At 51.5% G+C, this 23,273-nt stretch overlaps 5 protein-coding genes across 5 annotated transcripts; 2 read left to right on the forward strand and 3 right to left on the reverse strand.

Moving 5' to 3' along the window:
- Nucleotides 1-55: 55 nt before the first annotated feature.
- Nucleotides 56-766, reverse strand: QC763_404480 (uncharacterized protein; the record flags this gene model as incomplete). The annotated part of the gene is made up of 1 exon (XM_062912092.1): nt 56-766. One exon carries the CDS (start codon nt 764-766, stop codon nt 56-58), a length of 711 nt encoding a protein of 236 aa, XP_062766336.1.
- MOD-A lies at nt 172-3,744 on the forward strand (the record flags this gene model as incomplete). Its single annotated transcript, XM_062912091.1, has 2 exons — nt 172-2,702; nt 2,753-3,744. The coding sequence occupies exons 1-2, from the start codon at nt 1,631-1,633 to the stop codon at nt 3,742-3,744; spliced, it is 2,064 nt and encodes a 687-aa protein (XP_062766337.1). The 5' UTR covers nt 172-1,630.
- Nucleotides 3,745-5,399: 1,655 nt separating this feature from the next.
- On the forward strand, nt 5,400-8,117 carry QC763_404460 (uncharacterized protein; the record flags this gene model as incomplete). Its single annotated transcript, XM_062912090.1, has 2 exons — nt 5,400-5,456; nt 5,599-8,117. 2 exons carry the CDS (start codon nt 5,400-5,402, stop codon nt 7,684-7,686), a joined length of 2,145 nt encoding a protein of 714 aa, XP_062766338.1. The 3' UTR covers nt 7,687-8,117.
- A 3,064-nt stretch (nt 8,118-11,181) lies between these two features.
- Nucleotides 11,182-13,158, reverse strand: QC763_404450 (uncharacterized protein; the record flags this gene model as incomplete). The annotated part of the gene is made up of 1 exon (XM_062912089.1): nt 11,182-13,158. The coding sequence occupies one exon, from the start codon at nt 13,156-13,158 to the stop codon at nt 11,182-11,184; it is 1,977 nt and encodes a 658-aa protein (XP_062766339.1).
- A 188-nt stretch (nt 13,159-13,346) lies between these two features.
- Nucleotides 13,347-22,575, reverse strand: QC763_0072200 (NRPS protein; the record flags this gene model as incomplete). Its single annotated transcript, XM_062905996.1, has 3 exons — nt 13,347-13,687; nt 13,742-22,370; nt 22,562-22,575. 3 exons carry the CDS (start codon nt 22,573-22,575, stop codon nt 13,544-13,546), a joined length of 8,787 nt encoding a protein of 2,928 aa, XP_062766340.1. The 3' UTR covers nt 13,347-13,543.
- Between the last annotated feature and the right edge of the window lie 698 nt (nt 22,576-23,273).

Here is a 23,273-nt window from a genome sequence, read left to right on the forward strand (position 1 = left end):
TGCAGATTTGTTTTTAAGTAGTTGTAAACCTCCGCAGCCTTCCTGGCTGTCACTGTTATTCCATCCTCTTTACTTGATAATCTGCGTCCGGATGAACAGTTGGTTCCACAAGGTCCTTCCTGATTTCTCTCTTCCGTCTCCAGTCCACGGCCTGGCCAACAAACTTTTGATCTCTCTCGTCCATCTTCTTCTCCAAATCGGGCACCTGGTCGAAAGAGGTAATACTTGTCATCAGCTGCGGTGCCCCCATGGGCAACCTGTCCCCTCTGTCAACCTGCCAGAGATGATAAACCTTGCCATAAAGCTCGATTACTTCCTTCATCTCTTCGGTCTCAGCCTTTTCCCAGGCGGCTGTAGGAACGGCGGAGTTGGGCTGTGGCATGACAAGCATGCCGGACTTGACTTCAAAGACGTGCGAGTGCCAAAGTCGGCGCTCCTCCTGAGGTAGGGTTTCGTATAAATGAGGCTTGATCATGTACTCGACTCCAATGAGACGGGCGCCTGGATCGGGTGAGTCGTAGAGCAGGCACTGGCGAACATCCTCTGTTAGGTGACCGCAGTAGTGGTTTGCCTCTACTACCCGTGTTGGGTCAGAGGCATAGACGTGGAAGGCGTTGAGATGGGCGCAGATGTTCTTGGTGGGAGTGAAATCTTGGGTCAGGGCGGCGCCGGTTTCGAGGATGGTGGACTTGGTGCTTCTCTCCTGGCCAGGAACATGATGGCATTCCTTGGCAGAGCGATCTTTAGTGTGAAAAAGAGCTGACATTGTGATGGTGGATTTGTATGTTTTCTTTTGGTGTATCTTATGAAGTATCACGATGTTCGTGGGCAGAAAAAGGTTGGACGAACCTGTAAGAGAAGAGATGGTCTAATCAGATGCGGTGACGTCACCGTGATGCCGACACTCTTAGTGAAGCCTCAGCTCTTGTATTTTGCGGAGTACACTACCTATTTTCCGCTATTTCCTTCTGGCCAACAGACAGCTTGCCTGTGGGACAAAAAGCGGAGGGTCACCCCCGACAACCACCCGGCAGAGCAAACTTGGGAAGATATCTGCTCAGAACAGCCACCGACAGTAGCGGGAGCATCGAATCTCTTCTTTCCCTTTGCACCGCCATTGCGCACGCGACACGACAGCAGTGTAGAGACGCGGCACGGCCACCAGCTCGCCAATGGAAGCCGCAGCAGCTCGCGAATGCATGCGGGCTTCAAACAGCTTTGCATCAAGAAGCCACAGTTCGAAGCACAGCGACTGGCGGCTGCGTCGTCAGGCTCTCTGGGAGCGGCGCAGCGTTGACAGCTTGGCGTGTCCATCGTCGCACTAGCCCATTCTCCCAGCCACGACCGCTCCCATTGGCTGCCTTGCTCTGAACCTGGGGCGGCCCATTGCATCGAGGCCTGTCCCATCGCGGACGGCAGCTCGGCGCCTCAATTCGTTCTCTGCACAACTATTTTTCAGTCCACGCCATCAACTTCTTCTTCGACATCCACCCTGCCATGTCTTGACACCTCCCTCTCCACAAGTCGAACCCGGCCCCCGACGATTGCTTCTCATCTCGGGGCACGTGCTGCTGACGAGATCCCTTTCCTCCCCGAACCCCCCGGGCCTCTTCGCCACGAGACCGCCAACATGGATCCCAACAATGACTTCCCCAACAGCACCGTTTTTGTCAAGGTCGACGACGACCAGGAGATGAAGGTCAACATGACGGCCCTCATATTTGCGATTGTTGCCCTGATTGGCACCTTTGCACAGGTGCTTCAACAGTACATCGCCTCGGCCGCTGGCTACTCCAACTGCGGCGAGAGCGTCATGGGCGAATGGCACAAGAGCAAAAAGCGAGCGTTCCGAGCGACCGAGCTGCGATTCGAGGTTCAGTTTGAGACGCCTGTTATCTTCATCTGCCCGCCGACCAACACCAAAGGTCCCATCCCGGCGAAGCCCATCTACTTTGTCGACGGCTCTGACCAGAGCTTGAAGGATACACGCGCCTTGCTACCCAAGGATGAGAAGTCGCGGGAGGAGAGGCTTGCGTCGAGCAAGGTGCACACGGCAGATAACGAAAGAGCGACCTGGGTGAACTTGCTTTCCCAGCTTCAGTCCATGGAGCGGGAGAGCCAAGAATGGCAGAAGGACTTTTACGGCCAGAACCCGCCTCTGAACCCCAGATCCCACATCGGATTTAGAGATCACACCCTTGCCATCGCCATGCAGGTCAAGAAGCGCAGCTGGGACAACATGCCGACCGACATCAAGAAGCCGTATGCCACGACGGCCATTTGCCATTTGCTCGAGCTTGCCGCCATCATGGGCATCTACTGGCAAGAGTTTGACCGATCACGTGACAGATACCGCGCCGAAGGAAACGGATACATGCTTACGGGAACCAACGTCAACGACCTTGGCCTCGTCTTCACCTTTCAGATCTGTGGCAAGAGCCGGTTTAAAGAGAACCGTGTCATCCCGGTCGATGAGGTGAAAGATTTGTGCTGCGGCTTCGTGCCCACCCTCTTCCAGAAGAGCGACAAGGACAAGCGCAGGGTCGAGTTTCCAAATGAGGATGCCAAAGACCTGAGCGTCTTGCAGTTTGGGAGCATGAACGAGATTGCAGAGACCATGGTGCTTATTGACTGCAATACCAACACGGCCAACTATTTCCGATCCAAGAACACCACTGCCCGGCACAGCCATCTCTTTCCCGGTAAGTCACGTCTGCCGTCCAGAAGACGAGGCTTCCTGCTAACAATGCAGTGCCATTTGAGTTGCTTGGTATGCTTGGCAAAACACTGCATATCCGCAACAGCGCCTACCGCATGCTGCCGAACCCGACGCCGTATCATTGGGACAAGAACTTCTTCAATCTCCGCAGGTTGATCAAGGAGTACAAGAAGAAGATTGACGATACAGACTCGGAAATCGCACCGACTCCGCGAATTCAAGACCTCAAGGCGGATGTCGCCGAGCTGGTGTTCGACTTGAACCTCGACAAGAAGTCGGCAACTCCAGGCTACTCGCTACCGCTGCTCAACAACCTACACGGGGTGCTTGACAGGTGTGACGTTTATCTCAAGGAAGTAGCCGACATGGATCTGGTGCGTATGGTGGTCCGGGAGCACTTCCAAAGGATTCTCAAGATGATCAACGACCCACAAGACAAGCCCGGGGCCAACACCAAGGACGACGGCAAGCACGCCACCGGGGAAGAGCGCCAGCGGGCAGAACGCTTCTCGGAACTCAGCGCAGCAAGTCCCGAGGTCCGCCAGGAGGCTTTCATGGAACTGTACTTTTACAGCGTGCTCCCCGAAGTTAGATACCGCGCTGTCACGTCGTATAAGCGACAGCAAACCACTGGATACGCACCCTCGATCCGTTCACGCTCCGGTTCGCTCGAGACACTGCCAGACATGAAGTCCTTTTCCGAGCCAGTCACCCCTACCGTTGTCTCAACGCCCAACAGGCCTCTCTCGCCGGCTCTTGCGCCGCCAGTCCCGTCCCCAGGCCCGCCCCCGCCCGCATTGGAAAAGCATCGAAGCACCCAATCAGTGCCACTTTTGCGAGTCTCGACACCCACTCCTCCCACGGTGGACAAGACGACAAGCCTGGACACAGATGCCACAGATATCTGGTGTACCCTCGTGCTGCGTATGCTCTGTTGGCTGCTGCTGCATGACTTCAACAAGAAGGATGTGCAGATCCCCAAGAGCGAGCTGCTGGGAAACCGGTTGCCTGTGTACATCGCCTAGTTGGCATGTAACAGTGCAGTTTTTACGTTTTACTACATGATCTCGCTCTTTTTTTTCTCAAAACACTAACGTCATAGTTATTTTGGCGCTTACACGGGCATTTTTGGAGCATGGTATCTGGGGCTATAAAATGGACTCATGACGACACTTACGACTTGGTTCTTGCAGTAGAATACCCTGATTTCTTGTTCTTGTTTTTTTGGCTTGTATATAGAATTAGCGAGCGAGCAAGCGAGCGTGTCTTTATCACTTCTGGAAATATGACGATTCGCGATTTGTTTTGCTTCCTAGGTGTGTGGGTGCGTGGATGCGCGTTTTGGCTAGCACAGCGATCCACGACAGAGGGCTGACAGGCTCCACGCAGTCGCCCATTCTTCTGCAGTCGTCATGACCTGCATTGGCTGACCATCCAAACATCCCCCAAGCACAGCAAAGGCGGAGCTGGTTCGCCACTACCGACTGCTGCGCTGGCGGCATAACTGCACAGAAGGACGGGGAAGTTGGATTGGAACAGAGATTGGCGGCCCAAATCAACCCAATCGTTACCCGAACATCATCTTCACATCGATATCCTCGCCGGCCGGACCAAGAGCATGCGACTGCGCCAACCCGGTACGGCAAAGACTGAATGTCGGCACACACGAGATAAAGCCTGAAGTGGGTCCTGCCAAGGCCCTGTTGCGTTACCTTTTTGATGGACCTGATGAACTGGCAAAATCGTACCCCACTCTCGATGCTTTCCTTGGATGTTTGGAACGGGTCTAGCAGTCGGCAGCTGGTCCCCGCTTTGTAAAGGAAGTCAGAGCAAGCGAGTTCATCGTCAGTTTCTCGAGGCGGAGGGGGAAGAGGGGCCCCCCTCGAGGGAAAAAGGAGAAGTTGATGCTGGCCAGCCAGACCCACCCAGCCCCCCCGTCAGCGCCTGGGGGCCGGGAGTTGGCGGGGTCCCGGGTCGGTCGGTCAAAGTGGCGGAGGGATCCAATGGCGAGCGGTGTCAGACCGCCTGCGAGTTGCTGGGACTGACTGCGGGGGCATTCCCCCGCTTCGCCGTGACCGGGGCGGGAGGTGCAGCGGTGAACCAAGCAGCAGCAGCAGGAAATCGAAGAGGTGGAAGCTCGTACAAGCACAAAGGCCCGCGGAAGCATCCGCCCCATTCTCATCACAGTGCTCAGCAAGGACATAGTGCTGCCCGATGCGATGTGCCAGCTGTTCCCACTGGGCCTGTCGGTCCAATCACCTCGCCAGCCCCAGATCACTGCGATCCAATGCAACCAGGAATGTTTGCTGGCGCCGTCGCTCGCCCTCTCCTGAGTGGTCTGGCGGTGGACTTGGAAGCTGGAGGGCTGGAATGAAACATTTTCCACCCCCCATTTCCCGGGACTGCTTGACGTCTCCTGCTAATGCGTTGGACCGAATGATATTGGCTCGAGCGAACCAATATCTGCTTCTCTGCATTCTTGTTTCCTCTGCTTTTTCTTCCTCCCACAAACTTTCACTCACTCTCTGCTCTGCCCCTATGCGTTGACCACAGAAAGCACCCCAGCCCCCAAAGTAGAGCACTTGCTGGATCAAGGCGCTTACGACAGTACATACCCTCGCTCACCAACACCCCCCCAAAGTCTCGACCGACGTACCCATAGGTACACAAACAAGATAAAATGCCTGCCGGCGAGATCGTCACCATCATCAACAACTCGGGCAAGGTGATCAGCACGGTATGTCTTTGCTCTTTTGTTTCTTCCCCTGAGCACCTGGCCGGCAGCTGGAGAGGGGCACATCCCACCTGGCGCATCGCATTTTCTCGTGTCGCATTGCATCGATTTGCATGACGGCTACTGACAGTCAGTTACACAACAGGGCAAGCAACTGGTCAACATCTTCAAGGACGCCCAGGCTGCCTACCGAGAACGCAAAGAAGCCGTCAAGGCCGAAAAAGCACAGCGCGCCGGCATTCGTCGCGCTCAGACCTTCGATGTCAATCTGACCCGCGGCGGTCCCTACTCGGAGGACTTCAACTACACCCATGGCCCGGGAAAGGGAGGGTTCATCATCGAGGAGATTGACGACGAGAAAGAGAAGGAATATGAACGGCGGATGATTGGGGCGCCGCCCGGCCGGCGGAGATCACACGAGGACGACGACGACGGCCGAAGCCATGCATCATCGAGGCTTACCACCCGCTCCAAGCGGACCTCGTACCGCCAACAGGCTCTGCCGGCCCCTGCAGGTCCAGTCTCTGCTGCGGCACCGAGGACGGTTGTTTCCCTGACAGAATCCGCGCTCAAGGCCCACTCCGAGATATCCGCCGCCGCACCCTCCAAGGCGCCGTCCAAAGCCCCGTCCGCCGCCCCCGGCCCGGGCGCCCTTGTTCACCGGTCCCGAACCGAGCCTGTCGTAAACACGGTCAAAAAGAAGAAGTCCATCGATATGGACCTTGCCTACGGCAGCATTCCTCCCGATCTTGCCCAGCGCCACGACCTCGCCCCCAAGAACGTGCCCATCTCCCGCTCTATCGGCCCGACCGCCATTACCATGACAGACCGAGAGACAGAAGTAGACCCGCAGGTAGATATTGACCCACAGGAGGCCGAAGCGCTTGGCTTGATGGACAAGATCGAGGAGTTCCTGCAAGAGGCCGACTGTGTGCACGCCTCGGCCACAAACATGATTGAGTCACTTCAGCAAAAGCCCGAAGCTGCTGCCGCCGTCGCTCTGTCCCTTGCCGAGCTCAGTGCCCTCGTGGGAAAGATGAGCCCAGCCTTCTTGGCTTTTTTAAAAGGAGGGTCCCCAGCCGTCTTTGCCTTGTTGGCTAGCCCGCAATTTTTGATTGGGGCGGGTGTGGCTGCGGGGATTACGGTGGTCATGTTTGGTGGGTGGAAGATTGTCAAGAAGATGACCGGCAACGCTCCGCCCGTGAAGGAGAAGCCCATTGCAATGAGGGCGCTGCCGATGGCATCGGGTGCCCAGCAACATCAACAAAGGTTACAGGAACTCGAGAGCCAGGCCGAACAGCAAAGCGAGGCAAGTTATCAGGAACCGTTGGTTGTGGATGACGTGCAGGAATTGAGCTCGATCGAAATGTGGAGGAGGGGTATCGAGCCCGCTTTTGTCGAGGGAACCACGATGGCAGGTGATGATGCGGCTGAGATTGAGATGATGAGCAGGGAGGCCGAAAAATACGCCCGAGAGAACTTCCGCAGCAACAAGTACGACATCGAGGTCGAACCCTCAGACTCGGTTAGTCAGATCGGTTGGTCACCGTCAAAGAGTATGCGAACCTACAAGACGTACAAGTCCCGATCTAGCCGACATCACTCCACCTCGAAGAGGAACAGGGAGGATAGGATGACCGAGGTTTCGGTTGATGATGTCCCTGAGCGAAGGAGCTCAAGGAAGGACGACGGGGAAAGCGTGGCCGGCAGCGAAAGGAGCCACCGAGGCTCCAGGAAGACCAGAGATTCCAAAGACAGAGATGGGGCTGAGTCTGCCGTGAGTGACCGGAGCCACCGTAGCAGCACCAGCAGGAGGGATCACCGGGAGAAGGAGAGGGATAGGGACCACTCCAGGCTGGAGGGGATCAACGAAAAGGACGAGGGGTCGAGTGTTGCCGGTAACGAGAGGAGTCACCGCAGCAAGCGCGAGAGGGAGAGGGAGAGAGAACATAAAAGTGAGAAGAAGAACGACAAGGATGACGATGGCAGTGTCGCCAGCTTCCGAAGTGCTCGAAGCACCAGAAGCCATCGTGAAAAAGAGAGAGACAGAGACGACAACAGTTCCAGTGTCTCGAGATCCTCGAAGCACATCAGCAGCAAGGTCACCCCCGTCAAGGAGGAAGGTGCTGACGAGAAGGATGACAGAATTAAGAAGCCGAACATGTTGAAGCAATTGTTCAAAAAGCTGAAGGATAAGGAGGACCGGGACTCGGTTGTCTCCGTGATGGCCTGAGCTGAACGATTTTCTTTCCGTCTCTTTTACCCATTTTCTTTTGCTTTGTTTGCATCAGTTAAACCGCCTGTCTGCCTACGCATCCGTCGGTGGGAAATCTTTTTTTTTTTTTTGAGTCAAGGCTTGACATTACAAGCTGATACCATACCTGATGATACGACACATAGTTTGCATGGAATACCACCACATAACAACCATCTTGCCTAGATCCAGGTACATAGAAATACTACCTTACTTTATTAGATTCGCATGCCGTGTCTTTTTCCTCTATTACATTCCCTTCAAACTAATCTGCGGTGCAGCGAAGAGTATTTTGGCTAACTGGATAGGTGCCTTTGTCACACGTTATCAAATAACCGGCCATATTACGGCCCAACAGTACGTCGAGAGTTGGTGGTTAAAAGTAAGGCAGTTAATTAAGTATTTCGCGGTTATTAAAGGGCTAGTATGAGCTGTAGAGTATATTAAAGGATTTATTAGTAATTTAAGGCTATTAAGATACAGCTTATAAAAATACGGACTATTTGTAAATAAATATATATATATATCTAAAAGACTTTGCTGAAAGAGTGCTGTTGATGCCTGTTAAAATATGCTTGAACAGCTATCGGCGCAGTATACTGAGAGCGAAGAAGACTTTAACTGCAATATTCGACAGGAGTGAAGGCACTAATGGAAGATAGATTGCAGAGACGGCGCCCTATAATACATAGAAGGTATTTACTATTGTGTAGGCTTGTAAAGCACAGAAAACATATAGTAAACCTATATATTGAAATGGTGAGAAAATACACAAACCGACCACAACACCACAAATATACCCTCAACTGGGTCTCTGAATGAACACACCTGCGTGACAGTGGCTCGCTCGCAGGCCGCACTCCACGTAGGACAAAGAAAAGACTCTATGGGCTCGCAGACCATATAACAAGCACCTGATCGGCCTGATTAGAGGGCCAGAATTACCTACACGCGTGCAAGGCACAAAATATGAAGAAATAAAAGTCGATATCCCGTCTAAAATAGAATGTCCGAAGCAGACCGCTTATATACATGAACCCCCCCCCCTGAACTCCCGAATCCTCCGAAAGCCCCACATCCTCACCCTCTGATTAGGAAGACCTTAGGCCTGTGGCCGCACCCCAAACTACTATAATGAAACTTATAGACTAAGAAATATTATAGTAAATAGCGTCTAAGGTAAAGGTTTTATACAAGCCTTTAGTTTATCGATCTGTAACGAACCCCTATCCAGAACCTCCAAAAGGGATACTAGTCGAAGGCACTTCTAAACAATCCTGGTTCGGAACAGCTAAACAGTGTATAACAAATAGCTTGTCGCAATTACAATAGTCTAGATACTAACAACTGTGAATTGAATTGCATACTGCGGAACTGTCTATCTATACCAGCCAGTTCCCCCGTATATATAGACCAGTGGATCACCTGAATCACTATGCTAAGCGTGGTTCTGGATTACTATGGATCACGGTGCCAAAAGTGATCCTGGATCACTCCCGTCACCTTAGGATCACTTGGCTCACCACGCTCCCAGCGCTCCCAAGCGCTCTACTTCCTATTGGCTCCCTTAACAATTGGCTGGACGCCCTCGTGCCCCACATACTGCTCAACCTGCCTGTTGGCTTAACTGTGACAAGATCGCTTCCCGACACTCTCTCTAACCTCGAGTCCGAACGTCCGCTAGGTGCGTAGTTTAAGATAAGGTTATAGGCTACGTTGCACTATCGTTTTACCATTATAGGGCGCTAGCCTTAGTGCTTGGCCTGCTGGGACTCCGGATTGCCTCAATGAAGCTGAGTTCTACTCCGGTTGCCGTAATCTCTGGACTTTAGTAAGCACTATTGTTCCAAGCTATTGTATTGCTTCTGAGGCTCTATATTCCACATGGCTCGGATAGACTGTACAATCTACAAACAAAAGCTGTATTTTAACAAATACTACAGTTGAAGTCTTCTTTGCTTTCATTGTACTACGCCGATAGCTATTTGAGCTTATATTCCACAGGCATCAACAGCACCCCTTTTAACAAGTATGAAGCATTCCGCTATTACAAGCATTATAAATGTATGTCTATATAAGGCCTTTGACCTTATATGAAGCATAACTTTCAATGAATTAATAGTAGTAAAAAAATATAGAAAGTAAAAAAGTTACTTTTTGTATTACTTTTCTAACTATTTAGTAAGCTAACTCGGATATAATTAATATTTACTAGAAAAACTAGAAAAATTATTAATTTAAAACTAGTTATATTCAAGTAAACTTTGTATTAACTAAGTAATAGTAAAAAAGGTAGTATCAAAGGTTTTCTTTATTAATGTTACAGACCAATTATATAGCAAAGTAGAGTGAAAACTGCAGCAGGCCGTGGGGGTCAATCAAGTAAGATGCAACAGCGGGGCTGCAGGACAACGGGGCGCTCACTTCTTAGCAGTGGTAAGCCAGATCGCCAGGCTCACCTAGTGAGCTTGGTAAGCCAGGATGGATCACTACCACTTACTAGTGAGCCGTGGTGAGCTAGGTACGGAGGTACCTAGAGGATTGAGGTCTATATATACGGAGGGACTGGCTAGTGTAGATAGATATTTCCGCAGTATGCAATTCAAGTCACGGTTGTTGAGATCTATACTATTGTGATTGAAACAAGTCATTTGTTGTACACTGTTTAGCTGTACCGAACCAGGATTGTTCAGAAGTGCCTTCAACTAGTATCCCTTTCAAAGATTCTGGATAGGTTCGTTATAATTCGGGAGTTTAAAGGTTATATATAAAAGCGGTCTGCTTCTCATATTTTATTTTAAATAAAACATTAACTATTATTTTCTTCGTATCTTATGCTTTGCACGTGTGTAGGTAAATTTGGCCCTCTGATCCGGCCAATCCGGTGCTTATTATATAGCCTGCGAGCCCATAGTGTCTTTCTTTGTCCTGCATGAAGTGTAGCCTGCGAGCGAGCCACTGTCACGCAGGTGTGTTTATCCAGGGACCTGTTGACAGTGTATTTATGGTGTTGTAGTTGTTTATTTGTGTTTTCTCACCATTTATTATAACTACTACATTACTTTTGTATTACTAACTAATTAAAATTAAGTTCATTTAAGTATAATCAGTCTTAAGTTAACTGTCTTTCTAAAGCTTTTTTCTAATAATTATTATATCTAAGTAGGCCCAGTAGTGGTAAAAAGCCTGATATTCTTGGGCACGCTCAGTCAACAATGGTAAAATGGACTTAGACTTGCTAACGCTATTGGATTCAGTGGGTTCTATTTGGCCGGCTCAGGGGGGTGTGGGCCTGTAGGGCAAAGGGCACATCCAACAGCAAGCTGGTCTTAGATCTGAGACTACTCGATGCACCATGGGCTTGTTACGCATGCGACATTCTGGACCGCGTTTATAGAAGACCGCGTGTCCTCAAATGCATAAGGTAGCGGTGGACAGTCGACCGGTCAGTGCAGACATTCCTTATGTACCTCCTTACACCAAACTTGCAACGATCTCCTCCCCTTGATCACCCCACTGCTCCTGTCTAGAGCCCGCTAGTCCAATTCTCTCATACAGACCTAACGTTTTGTCAACACAACGCAGCACAAGCCCAATATTCTCCAGCGGTCTGTTCGACGGATTACTCCCCTCGACAGGATTCGTCCCAAGATGCAGCCACCATACCATTTCGCCATCGGAAACGACAATGCTGTCCCCGCTTTCAGAAGGGGGAGGGTAGTCTGAGGCAAAATTGAACGTTCCAGACGCGACTCCAAAGCTAGCCTCGAACCAAGCGTTGTAAAACTTCTTTCTGTCGCGTGCCACGGCAGGGTCTTTGCTGTTGGTTGATATGCCCTTGAGTGCTTTCCCTTTGAGGGTGATACAATGTCGCGTCGATTTTAGATCAAGTGCCGCTGAAGTCACCGTGGGGGGGACTGCAAACGCAGGTGGTGGGACAATGTCTAGAACTTCAGTTGTTGCACTATCCACCCAGTGAAGTGGCCACATGCAGATCGCGTCTGCAACGGTTGTCCAAGACCATGTCGGCCCTGGGAGTCGCGGTTCTGCAGTAGTGTCTGGTCTTACTGGACCGGCCACCACTACCGCTGTTACTTCCCAGGCCAAGTCCCCCACAAGAGAATCTGACCAAAGTCCAGAGAGGTAAACGGAATTTTTGGGACGCGTGAGGGTCATGTGCTCCTTTGCCAGGCCTAGTATAGCTGGGCCACGGTCGGTGGAAAACGTCAGTTGTTGCTGAGTGTACCAGTATATCATCCTTCGCCACATGTCGTGATGGGCTGAGGTTGGAACATTTGGGGCCAGTGCAGAGGTGGGATTGCGACTCCGGGAAGACTTCAAATGCGGCAGGGTGGCGTAGATAGTGTTTGGGTCACACTCACACCACGCCTTCTCCATGCACTCCCAGTTGAGCTCGTCGTATCCAAAGTGGAGGATCCGCCTCGAGAGAAGCCGTTCCTGGAAGACCCAGGCGCGTTGAAGTAGGGGATAATGAGTCGACGAAGAGACATGAGGGCCCTCGGCACGGACTGCGACAGTGATGCTTGGATCTCCGTCTACCGTGACGCTATGCTGAAAGTCAGGAAATAGGGTGTCCGTGCACCCCTCATCGCAGCGCGTGGCAGATATGGTGAGAAGAGCGTTGCTGTAGATGGAACACATTTCTTGTGCTTGTTTTGACCAGTCATCGTGGTCATCCTGGATGATGCAGAGGCTATCAATCCAGAGGTATCGAGTTCCAAGCTCACGGGTGACAGTGATGGCGTCTCGAAAGGCTTGAGGAACGTGCCTCCATGGGATCGTCTGCTTCCAATTACCGATCGTTCCCTTGGTAGTGGTGAGAGGCTGTGTCTGTCCCCAACGATGGCTCAGGGCAATGTACCTCCCTTTTGCCTCCTCTGGCGTCTCATATAGACGCAACTGTCCATGTCCATCCGGCGGTGAAACGTCGAGAATCCTTTTTGGCAACTTTGTCGTATCTTCATCGACCCCTTCTGAATAAGAGTTGCAGTCAGAGTGATTGTCACGACATACTGTCAACCAGGATGTGGCAATGGTAACTTTTCCATCCAGGCTAAGATCCCGTTTGTTCTGGGGTAACGGCGGCAGTGGCCAGTCACAAAAGCTGCCATCATCCGGCTTGAATAGCTTGATGATGTTTTGGTAGACGATGCTCAAATGGAATGCACCAGTGAATGTGCATTGGCCACTTTCACCCCAAACCTTGGCTGGCTTGCACAAAAAAGAAACATAAAAAGGTTGCGGAGGAAAGCAACTTGCTGCCTTCAAAAACACTCGACAAGTCCTGCATCCTGACTCTGCAGCAGTGACCATGTCATCCCAGGCAGCGTCATGTTGCCACCCAGGATGGCTCACACTCCACGACTCTGGAGAGTGTAATAGATCGACGAATCCATCACAGATTCCGCCGGGGCATTGGGACGTTGCCATGGTGACGGATCGGGGTGAAAACAGGTATAGAAAGGAGGCCGCAGTGGAATATTCAAGAATGCACGAGCAGTCATCAAACATATAGATTCTTCACTGACCGCAGTGCGACTGAGGGGTTGCATAAGGTGCTGCCCTGACTCTTGGCAGCGCCTGACGAGAAATGTGGGGCAGACTCAGGGGCTTACTCAGGGGCTGGTGTGGGGCTATATCTCCTGGCTTAACCCTAAGCCTTTCGCGCGCAGTGGTACCCTGATAAATACAGACAAACAAAACGTCAAAGGATGGCCATTACGGATACGATAACCGTCCGATAACTCCATTTTCAGATCTCATTCGTAGCAACACCTTCGAACCAAATGTAGAAATATCACACAGCAATCCCTCCTCAGTTCCGGACCAAGCCCTTTAATATCTCAACAATCTCATCCACCGCAGTACTGGCCCCCTTTGGCCCAACCTTTTCTCCTGGTCCAAAGACACCGATCATCATCATCTCTCCTGTGACAGAAACCTCGACATCGATCGCAGCCTGTTCGCGAATCAGTTGCCATGTGATGAATTCGAACACAGAAAAAGGACTTACCGGATATGATCCTCTCGCTGGATTCGCACCTATATCTTCCATCCCATCTCCACCACGTCTTTTGACCGTCCTTTGTCCTAGCAATGGACTCGCAATCAACTTGACTTTTCCTTTGGGCGACGACACGACATTGCCATCAGAAGGGTTGGAAATAAAATTAACAAACGAATCCACAATGACCCCCGTCCAGTCCTCGACCTCCCACAGCCCAACAGTGGCATTGGCACCTGAGGATACGGCATGGATATCATCTTGTATTCTGCTTGCAATATCGAACAGATCGGCATCATCGTTTGCAAAGTTAACCCTCAGCGGGACCAATCGAAGCGTTGGATACGGCGGATCCAAAAGCTCATCTTCTTCCGACTGATTGGCAAGGTAGATCCCGAACACCACGTCTTTCTTGTTAACTGTTGACGAAAGGAACTTTGCATAAGAGGCCAAAAAGAGCGATTGGAGACTGATTCCTCTGGACATGCAAAGCTGTACAAGCGGTTTGACATCTTGGACTGCCTCGTGTTTGACAAAACTTGTCCATGACTGTGGCTCTGCCGGCTGGTTGGACTGGGTAGCGGATATGTTGGGGATATTATGAAGCCTCCAACGCCTTGGGGAGCTTGACTGAGACTGCTGGGCTGTTTTTGGCTCAAGCGTAAGCGATGACGCTTTCGCACCAGTCAAATATTCCTTCCAGAATTGCATCTTGACTGTCTTGCTTTTGGGAGAGTACTCCACCCCAAGAGCCTTTTCCCATGCCGTCGTGGCAACTTGAGGCTTCCTCTCTACCCCTGACAGATGTGCACAAAACCTGACGAGAATGGCGGGAAAGCTGACTGCATCATACATGGCATGATGAATCCGAAACACAAGTGCCCATTTCTTGCCGTGTCGCTTGACCTCAAGACCTGCAAATGGCTGTCGCTTATGTTGCTCAGGGGCGAAACTCGTCCAAGCAGTCTGGTCCGGCGACAGCTTCTCTTTCAACTTTGCAAACCAACTTCTAGCCTTGGGCCCTGGAGATGGTGGCGGCGTCATATCAGCGTGGTTATTCTCAATAACAACCTGCAGTACCGGAACGTCCCGAGTTCTCGTAGGAAGGAAGAGAGTTCTCAGAATAGGGGTTTCCGCCCTGAGGGTGTTCCAGGCCACAATGATTGACTTGAGATCGACAGCTCCATCCAACTCGTATCGGAATTCAGGATAGAAAATGGCACCTTGTGTGTTCTGCCAGACGGAAAGCATGTGTACTTGCATCGACGTGGCCGGAAGGACCGTCTCAACGGTAGATTCCTGCACTCCAGCGGCCGAAAGGAGGCCGGGAACGCCAAGACCATCAATAACAGAAGACTCTTCCACAGTGTCAATCCCCCTCATTGCAACTGGTGATGGGTGGTTTTGCAGGAGAGTGGCCATCTCAGAGATGGACTTTGCTCTGAGCAAGTCTCGGAACCGAATCTTGATACCCTGCTTTTGGAGAGCGGAACTAGCCTTGACTGCACTGACCGAATCAAGCCCAAGGTGGTAGATGCTGTGACTTTTCAAGATGCTCTCCGTCGGTATTCCCGACACTTCTGCGAGAACATTTCGAATTCTTGACTCTGTTGAACTCCACGCGGAAACTTTGTCGTTTTCCACAATTCCATCCTCCTGTGGCTTTGTGTGGTTTTGATGGTCAAGTTCAGCTGGTGGAAGTCCACAAATGGAAACCTTCTGATCCGCAAAGAGTAGAACACTCTCCTCCGCCGAGGTAATGATATGCTGAAGGACTGCATCCAGTTGATTGACAATCTCCTTGGCGTCCTGGCGTGAGAGGCAAGTTCCATCGCAGGCTGCCCTCCACACGAGCCCAGGGCCAGACATCTCCATCTCCACGCAGACCGGATACTCAACAGCCGACTCCCCACCTATTGATGTCCATAAAGTATTACCGTCCGCTGTCGAATGGTCAAAAGGAAGATGCTGCTGAATGAACAAAGAGTTGAACAGTGGTCCGTTGGATCTGGCAAGCTTCTGTGCTTGACGGAGCCCAAAATGCTGAAAGGGACGAATGCCGATCATGTTATCCTGCATATACCGTAACCACGACGACACTGTGCCGTGTAGCACACTCCTGATCGCGACCGTGTTCATGGTTGGGAACATGACCTTTTCCAACTCTTCGCTGTCGCGGCCTGAGAGAACTACACCAAATGTGACATCAAGCGACCCCGTTCGAGATGCCAGTAGAGCCGCCCAGCAGGCTTGCCCAAGGACCTGGAGGGTAATACCAATGGACTTGCAGAACTGTGTGATCTTAGATCTTGTGGATGCAGATGCATACTCGACTCGATGTATACCCTGCTGATGGGGCAAGGGCTTCAGTGGGAATATAGTAGACGAGGCACCCTCCAGAAAGCCGGACCAAAATTTCGAGGCGTCTGGCTGGTTTGAAAGCAACAGTTGATCAACCAAAGTGCTGTGATCAATTTTCGTCGATACTCCTGAGACCCCCTGATAGGCCGCACGAACATCCTGGTGAAGCAGTCCCAAAGACCAGCCGTCATAAAGCGCATGGGAGATGGAAAGAATGGCAAATACTTCGTCCGAATTGTTGATGGTGGCAAAGGTAATCTGTAAGAGTTCTTTCTGGCCAGCACCGCCAACAGCTCGTAGACGGGCAGCTTCACAGAGCCCCCCAAGCTTATCGACACTCGTCAAGTTCGCCTCAAAGATGAGATTACCCTGGAATTCAGGCTTTGTGACTTGGCAGTATGCAAAGTCAAACTGTGTCGCTTCAACAGGCACGAAGACTGTTCGTAGGATCTCCGAATGCTGAACCACCGCTTTCCAAGCGGACTTGAGTCGAGTGACATCTACACCAGGGGATAGCTTCCAGATATCGTGATTGAAATACAGCTGAAAATCGGATTCGATCATGTCGGCAACCATAGCTTCTTGCAGAGGGGTTGGGGGCAGTGCGTCACGCCCAACGATTTCCACAAGACTCGACATTGTCTGGTCCTTCTCCGAGATTTGAATCTCCTCTGGTACGTCATAAGACTCGGCTCTGTCTTGAAGTAACCGGACCATGCTCTGAATAGTTTGTGCCTTCATAAGGTCGCTGGTACCAAGCAGCAGACCATGCTTTCTCTTGAGTCTCGCGGACAGCTTGATCATGTCGATACTGTCAAGACCCAGTTCAAAAACCGGCACCGTCTCAGTAACAAGATCCACAGGTGTCTCCGCCAGCTCTGCTATCTCGCGTCGAATTTTGGATGCATCCTCCGTCCAGATGAACTTGCATACCGCATGGGCCCCAATTTGAGAGGACGAAGTTTGGCTGTCGATACCTGTGTTTTGCCGGGCTCGGACTGATGCGAGGTCGCCGCCGCCGCCACCCTCAACGACGGACTCGTCTAGTCGCTGTGGCATGGATGCCAAAACCTCGACTATCTCTTCCATAATGCCTGACAAGCTTTTGTGATCAAATGCATGCTCCTGCGATACAAGTAAGAGGCTCAGATTGCCGTCAGAGTTCAGCGTCACATCCAGTGCGAGCGGGTAGTCTGGAGTATGGTCTACCTCCACTTCCTTCCACAGCGAAGAACAGTGCTCGCTCATGGTTTCATCTTGAAGTTGAAACGAGAACAAGGTGTCAAACAGTGGCCTGCCACCAGAACACCATTTTTGAATATCTCGGAGAGCAACGTGCTGAAATTCGAGCACAGCAGTGTTGAAGTTGTGGCATTGCTGAATGAGAGAGGACCAAGTAGTCCACCTATCCCCCTCGGTGCTTGTAATTCGAGCGTAAAATGGAAGTGTGTTGAATAGGGGACCGACGATTCGATCAGCGGCTTCCAGATCCATGGCTCTTCCGGAAACAATCATGCCGATTGTGGGGTTAATCGCGAGCCTTTTCGCAAGAACGCCAACCCACACGGCTAGCACAATCGCCTGATGCGTCACTCGGAGTATAGACTTAAGCTCTTCCAACTTTCTAAACGAAAGGCCTGACCGGACCCTGACGGCATTTTTGCTCGAATGGGCTTTATCGGGCTCAGACAGAGGCGTCGAACCTTGTAGATGTTGGGCCCAGAATTGCCTGCTGCTTGTGAAGTTGCGGAGCGGCCCATAGCACAGCGCCTGCAGGAATGACGGGGCAGAATCTGTGAAAGTGTCGGTCAAGCCATTGGCTAAGGCCTGATATTCCGAAGCTATCCGGTTCAAGATGAGCTTCAAGCTGTTGCCGTCGTAAAGGCCATGGAAAATGTGAAGAACAAGATGCCGAGGGCTGTCTAGGTACGCAACCTCGAATGGTTGAATCAAGCGCTGTCTGTTCCGAGCGATCCACGACGTTCTCCATCTCGCAACCGCCTCTGTGACCAGTTCATCTGAATGGAGGGCCGGCCCGCTTTGTTTCAATGGCGCACTCTCCTTGTCCGGGAGGCATCCCCACACGGGCAAAATAGAGCTATCGATGTATTGAAGAGGCATTTCGCCGTCGAGCGAGGTAGGGACAGTCTCTAGAGTTGGGTTGGAAATGTCCAATGAAGGTGTATCTATGGACCCCAGCTGTGGCGTCCAGGCTTGATGTGACTGCCTTTCGTTGTCCAGAGACATGGTTACCCATGGGAGTTTGACTCTTTTGAGTGCAACCTGAATGAAGCCATCTGTCGTTTCAACGAACTTGGTTCTCAAGATGGGGAATGCCACCACGGTCCTCTCCAGAGCCCTGCGAAGCAGCCCGGGTTCAACATCGGCTGCTAGATCGAAACGAAATGTGTTGAAATAAGCGTTGTCGGCAGACCGGGAAAGCATGCCTTGTTGCAGTGGCGAGCAAGGGGCGATGTATTGAATATCGTCAAGGGAAACGAGTAGCTCTCCACACACATGAGACCGAAATCTGTGAGCACAAGCCTGTACAAGTTGCCGAGCAGATGCCACTGATTCCGTCCCAGGAGAGCTCTCTTTGCTCTTCAGAGCCTGGGACAGGTCCCCAATCAAGGGATTCCTGAGGATGGTGGCAGGGCTGGCGTGGAGTTGCTCGCTGTCCTTGAGGGCGCGCGATAGCCGGAGGACTGAGATGGAATCAATACCCAACTCGAAAATACTTGACCCTGGAGTGATACTGGCGATGTCGATCCGCTGCATGGCGGCAATGACTCTGGCTATTTGCATGCCCGTTGGGCTCAGCTCTCTAGAAGACCTGTCGGCAGCCGACGCCCAAGAAATCAGTCTTTCATGTTCGATGGTAGCAAAGAATTGTCTAAGCTTTTTGATTTCAGCCTTATTGTTGACCGAAAGGGGGATGAATGGCAGTTGGAGCACATATGTTGGAACCATGTACCCGGGGAGCCTCGAACGACACGCATCTCGAGCTCTTCGGCAAAGCTCAGCAGCTTTCGTTCCCTCGATGAGGCTCAAAGCTTGGTCGGGGCTTTTCTTGCTCCCCTCGTCGTTCATGATGAAGGCTACCAACAGGTCTTTTTGCTGGGTCTCGTTGCGAGCCACGAGGGTAGCTACATCCAGGATCTCAGTCACACCTTTTCGGATTGCGTGATTAATCTCGCCAATTTCTAACCGCTGCCCGCGAAGTTTGACCTGATCATCTGCTCTGCCCAAGAAGTCAAAGCAACCATCGTGAAGAAGCCGAACCAAATCTCCGGTCCGATACACACGCTCTCCAAACGGTTGCAGCAACGGAAATCGCTCCCTAGTCAGGTCTGGTCGCCCAAGATAGCCCTTGCCTACGAGGCGGCCAGACACACAAAGTTCGCCCACGCCGCCACGTAAAACAGGCGTATCTGTTCCGGGCTTCAGTACAAATGATCCGACGTTGATGAACTGCTTCCCAATGTTGGAAGCCCTGCCGTTGATGGGTACTTGAGGATAAACCGTGACACCAATGGTTGCTTCTGTGGGGCCGTAGAAATTGTATATGACTCTCTTGTCGCCCCAAATATCGAGAATCTCTTGCTTGAGCGATTCTCCACCTGTGATGAAGACACCTTTGCACAAACTGGGAACATCATCCGGATGCACCAGTCGAGCCAGACTCGGTGTAAGATCAATGTGTGTAATTCCCAAGCGGGAGATGGTGCCAGACAGATCCTCCAAAATGATATCTCGTGGAGCAGCAACAAGAGTGATGCCGACTGACCAGCTCCAGTACTGCTCAAGGACCGAAACGTCAAAGTGAAGCGAGGCAAACTGCAACCAGCGTGACTCGGGCTCCCATTTGCCCTCGAAGATGTGCCTAAAAGCAAGCATGCACTGAACCGCGTTGTCGTGTGTGATTTCGCAACCCTTTGGTGTTCCGGTAGTACCCGAAGTGTACAAACAGTAGCAGGCATTGCTTGGCTCAAGAGATGGACTGAGCACGACAGGTTCAGTGGAGAGCAGCCGGAGTGTCTCTTGGTTGATGGCCATGACCGGAATAGAGACTTCAAACCCAAGGGACCTCTTCCTGGCATCTGCTGTCAGAAGTGCCGAGGCACCCGAGTCCTTCAAGATGAACTCATTGCGTGATGCCGGTGCCCCAGGGTCCAAAGCAACGAACGCGCAACCGGCTTTGAGGATGCCAAGGATGGAAAAGTATGCCTCGGGACACTTGTCGAAGTACACCGCGACGATGTCTCCGACCTTTGCATGCTGAGTCAACAACTTGGCAACCCGATTTCCGTTCTTGTCGAGCTCCTTGTACGTCCACCTCTGATCAATCGGCACGTCTCCGTCGAACGACTCCACAAACTGCAAAGCACTAGCCTCCGGCGTCTCAAGACTTTGGCGCTCGACGAACTGGTGCAAGAACCTTACTCCTGTTGGGAGCTCGGGATTTTTTGGTGGTAGAACCGAGAAAAGGTTGGGCGCACCCAAGAAGAGTTCCGTTTCGAGGTGGTCCGGACTGAACGCCAAATGACATACTGTCGCATCGAACTGGCGAAGGAGTAGTTCGCTCTGCTCGCTGGGGAGCACATCAGTGAAGAACGTGATCTGATATTTGAGCCGATCTTCTGCCAAAGGTTCAACCTCTATAGAGATGGGATAGTCGATGTTGGCCTGGTCCTCAATCACTCGCCAGGGCTTCGTTCCAGCGTTGTCAACATCAAGCTTTTGATACACCAGCAAGGTATCAAACAACTTTGCGTCGGCATATCCAAGCCATTTTTGGATCCTCGTTAAGGGCTGATGTTGCTGGGAATAGATCTCGGCGTTGTACTGCATCATCTGTGTCAAGAGCTTACGGTTGGACTCGGTGTGTGTTGCAATAATCGGCAGGGTACCAATGCAGGGAAAGGCTGCTTTGCGTGTTGCTTCAGAGTTGCGCCCAGACAACACCACGCCAAAGACGACAGACTGTTCACCGAGATATGATGACAAGACGCGCGTCCAGGCAGCTTGAAGAACAGCTTGCATGGAATAACCCGAGCTTCTGACAGCCTCTTCCAGGCTGATCATGGGCACCTGGCTGATGAGGGACTGCGTCATAATTTCACGCGATTCCTGACGGAGCGGTGTCATGGTGGGAAAACCATTCAACACCACCTGCTGGCCCCTTTGCTTCCAGAAGCTTTCAATCTTGTCAGAGGAGGTCGATACCTCATCCAAGATCTCGCCCAAAGCATGCTCATCATTGTCGCGTGGGATGATATTGAGCTCATGCAATGCCTTGGAGAAATCCGACAAAATTAGTTGAAGGGACTGTGCGTCGTAGAGAGCGTGATGTATCGCCAAGTGCATGGTCAGATGGCTGACCTCTTGCACAAAGGCAATAGCGAAGAGTCTCTTGTGTGGTGCTTCAACAATTTGGTGGCGGGTTCCGAGGCGCCATTGGTCCAAGTCGAAGGCAACTTCAGGGCCAGTAAAGGTGTTGAGTAAGGGGACAAAGGAGGGTGTGTAGTATTGAATCATGGCAAAATCACAGTCTTGGTGCTCGACAGGCGCAAGGCCCGTCCGTAGGATAGGATACGTTGCACAAACTGCTTGCCATGCCTCGTGCATCTTGGCAACGGGAATAGGAGTGTCAAACTCAAAAGCCAGGTAGTTGAGATAGTCCCTGCCACCAGATGTAACAAACTGCGCCATCATACTGGATTGTAAAGGCGTGCAGGGCAAAACCTTTTCCACCATGCTGGGTACCACCATACCCCGTGCAAGAATCTGTGGGCGAACTTGGGAATCAAAGCTGGCAAAGTCGTACTGCGGCCTGCGTATTTTGACTCCCTTGCCGGAAGTAATATGGTGAGCCAATCCCTGGCAAGTGGGATTTGAAACCACGTCACTAGCAAGAACGTGGTACCCGGACTGACGAAGCATAGAAGCCACTTGGACAGCGCTGATACTGTCTAGGCCGAGCCGATAAATGGTCGTGGATCTTCGCACGTCCCTGGGGTCGCATGACGATAAGGTAGCAAAAACCTGACGAACTGCGATTTCCGTGGCAGTCCATGCTTCCTCTAAGTGGTCTTCAGGTGGAATCAGATTTTGGCTGCCGGGTAATGGCCGGGAATGAGAAATGAGCGAGAGTCTGTCTTGCAACGATTGTGGAAGGCTGTCCAGGGTAAGAAGACAACCAGCCGGATACTGAAGGTGCATCTCAACAGCATATACAAAAAGATCCAATACGACCTGATGAGTATCGGTCGAGAGCCTATCGAATCAGGTGTTAATTGGTGGCTATCATCAGCGCCCTCTGAAGGAAAGGAGTGGATGTTTACCTTTGCCCGTGGAGCTTTACCGTCACTGCATCTGTCGCTGTATTGGGGATGACCTCACAAACAAGCGGGATCTGCGATGTGTAAGCAAGGGTGAAAGAAACAACTGGGGGATTCAGCGACTTACGTCCATCTCGCCATCGTCTTGTTCCAATTTCCAGACTCGGCTATCTAGGCACCGAGGGGATTGTTGTAGTAACAAAAGGGTGTCGAATAAACGCCGGTTTCCATGTTGCGAGGCTAGAGATTTAATACGTCGAAGCGGGGTAAACTGATAGTCCAAAGATGCTGTGCTGGTCTTTTGAACTTTTTTGATCAAGTCGAGTCGATGGTGGACCTCGGAGAGGCTGACTCTCACAGGGAGGGTATTAAAACAAGGGGCAACCAGCTCGCTGATACCTTCCATAGGAACGGATCGTCCGTTGACCACATTTCCAAAGCATACATCATCAGTGTCTAAAAGACACCCTAATGTGGTTGCCCAACAAGACTGAACCAGTGCAAGAAGAGGAACCCCTATTTCCTTGGTCTTTGCTCTGACTTCTGAGAGAGGAAGCTGAAGTCGTCGAGTTTTGATGGCTATGTTTGCCTTTTCATCGCCTTTTATCAGCTCCGTGACCAGCTTCGGTTGTATTCCAGACAGATGGGTAGCCCAGAAACTATCTGTTTGCTCCGGCAAAGTCGAAGATTCTTGGAGAAAGGCGGCATATGATGGCGTCGGTGGCAGCGAAAGCCCATGATAAGTCTTCTCAATCTCATAAAGAAGGCGCTCAATAGCGACACCATCATAAAGAGCATGATGACAGACAAAGGATAAGTATCTCTGAGTCTTGTTCTTG

The sequence above is a fragment of the Podospora pseudopauciseta genome, chromosome 4 (assembly GCF_035222475.1).
Source record: "Podospora pseudopauciseta strain CBS 411.78 chromosome 4, whole genome shotgun sequence".
NCBI lineage: Eukaryota > Fungi > Ascomycota > Sordariomycetes > Sordariales > Podosporaceae > Podospora > Podospora pseudopauciseta.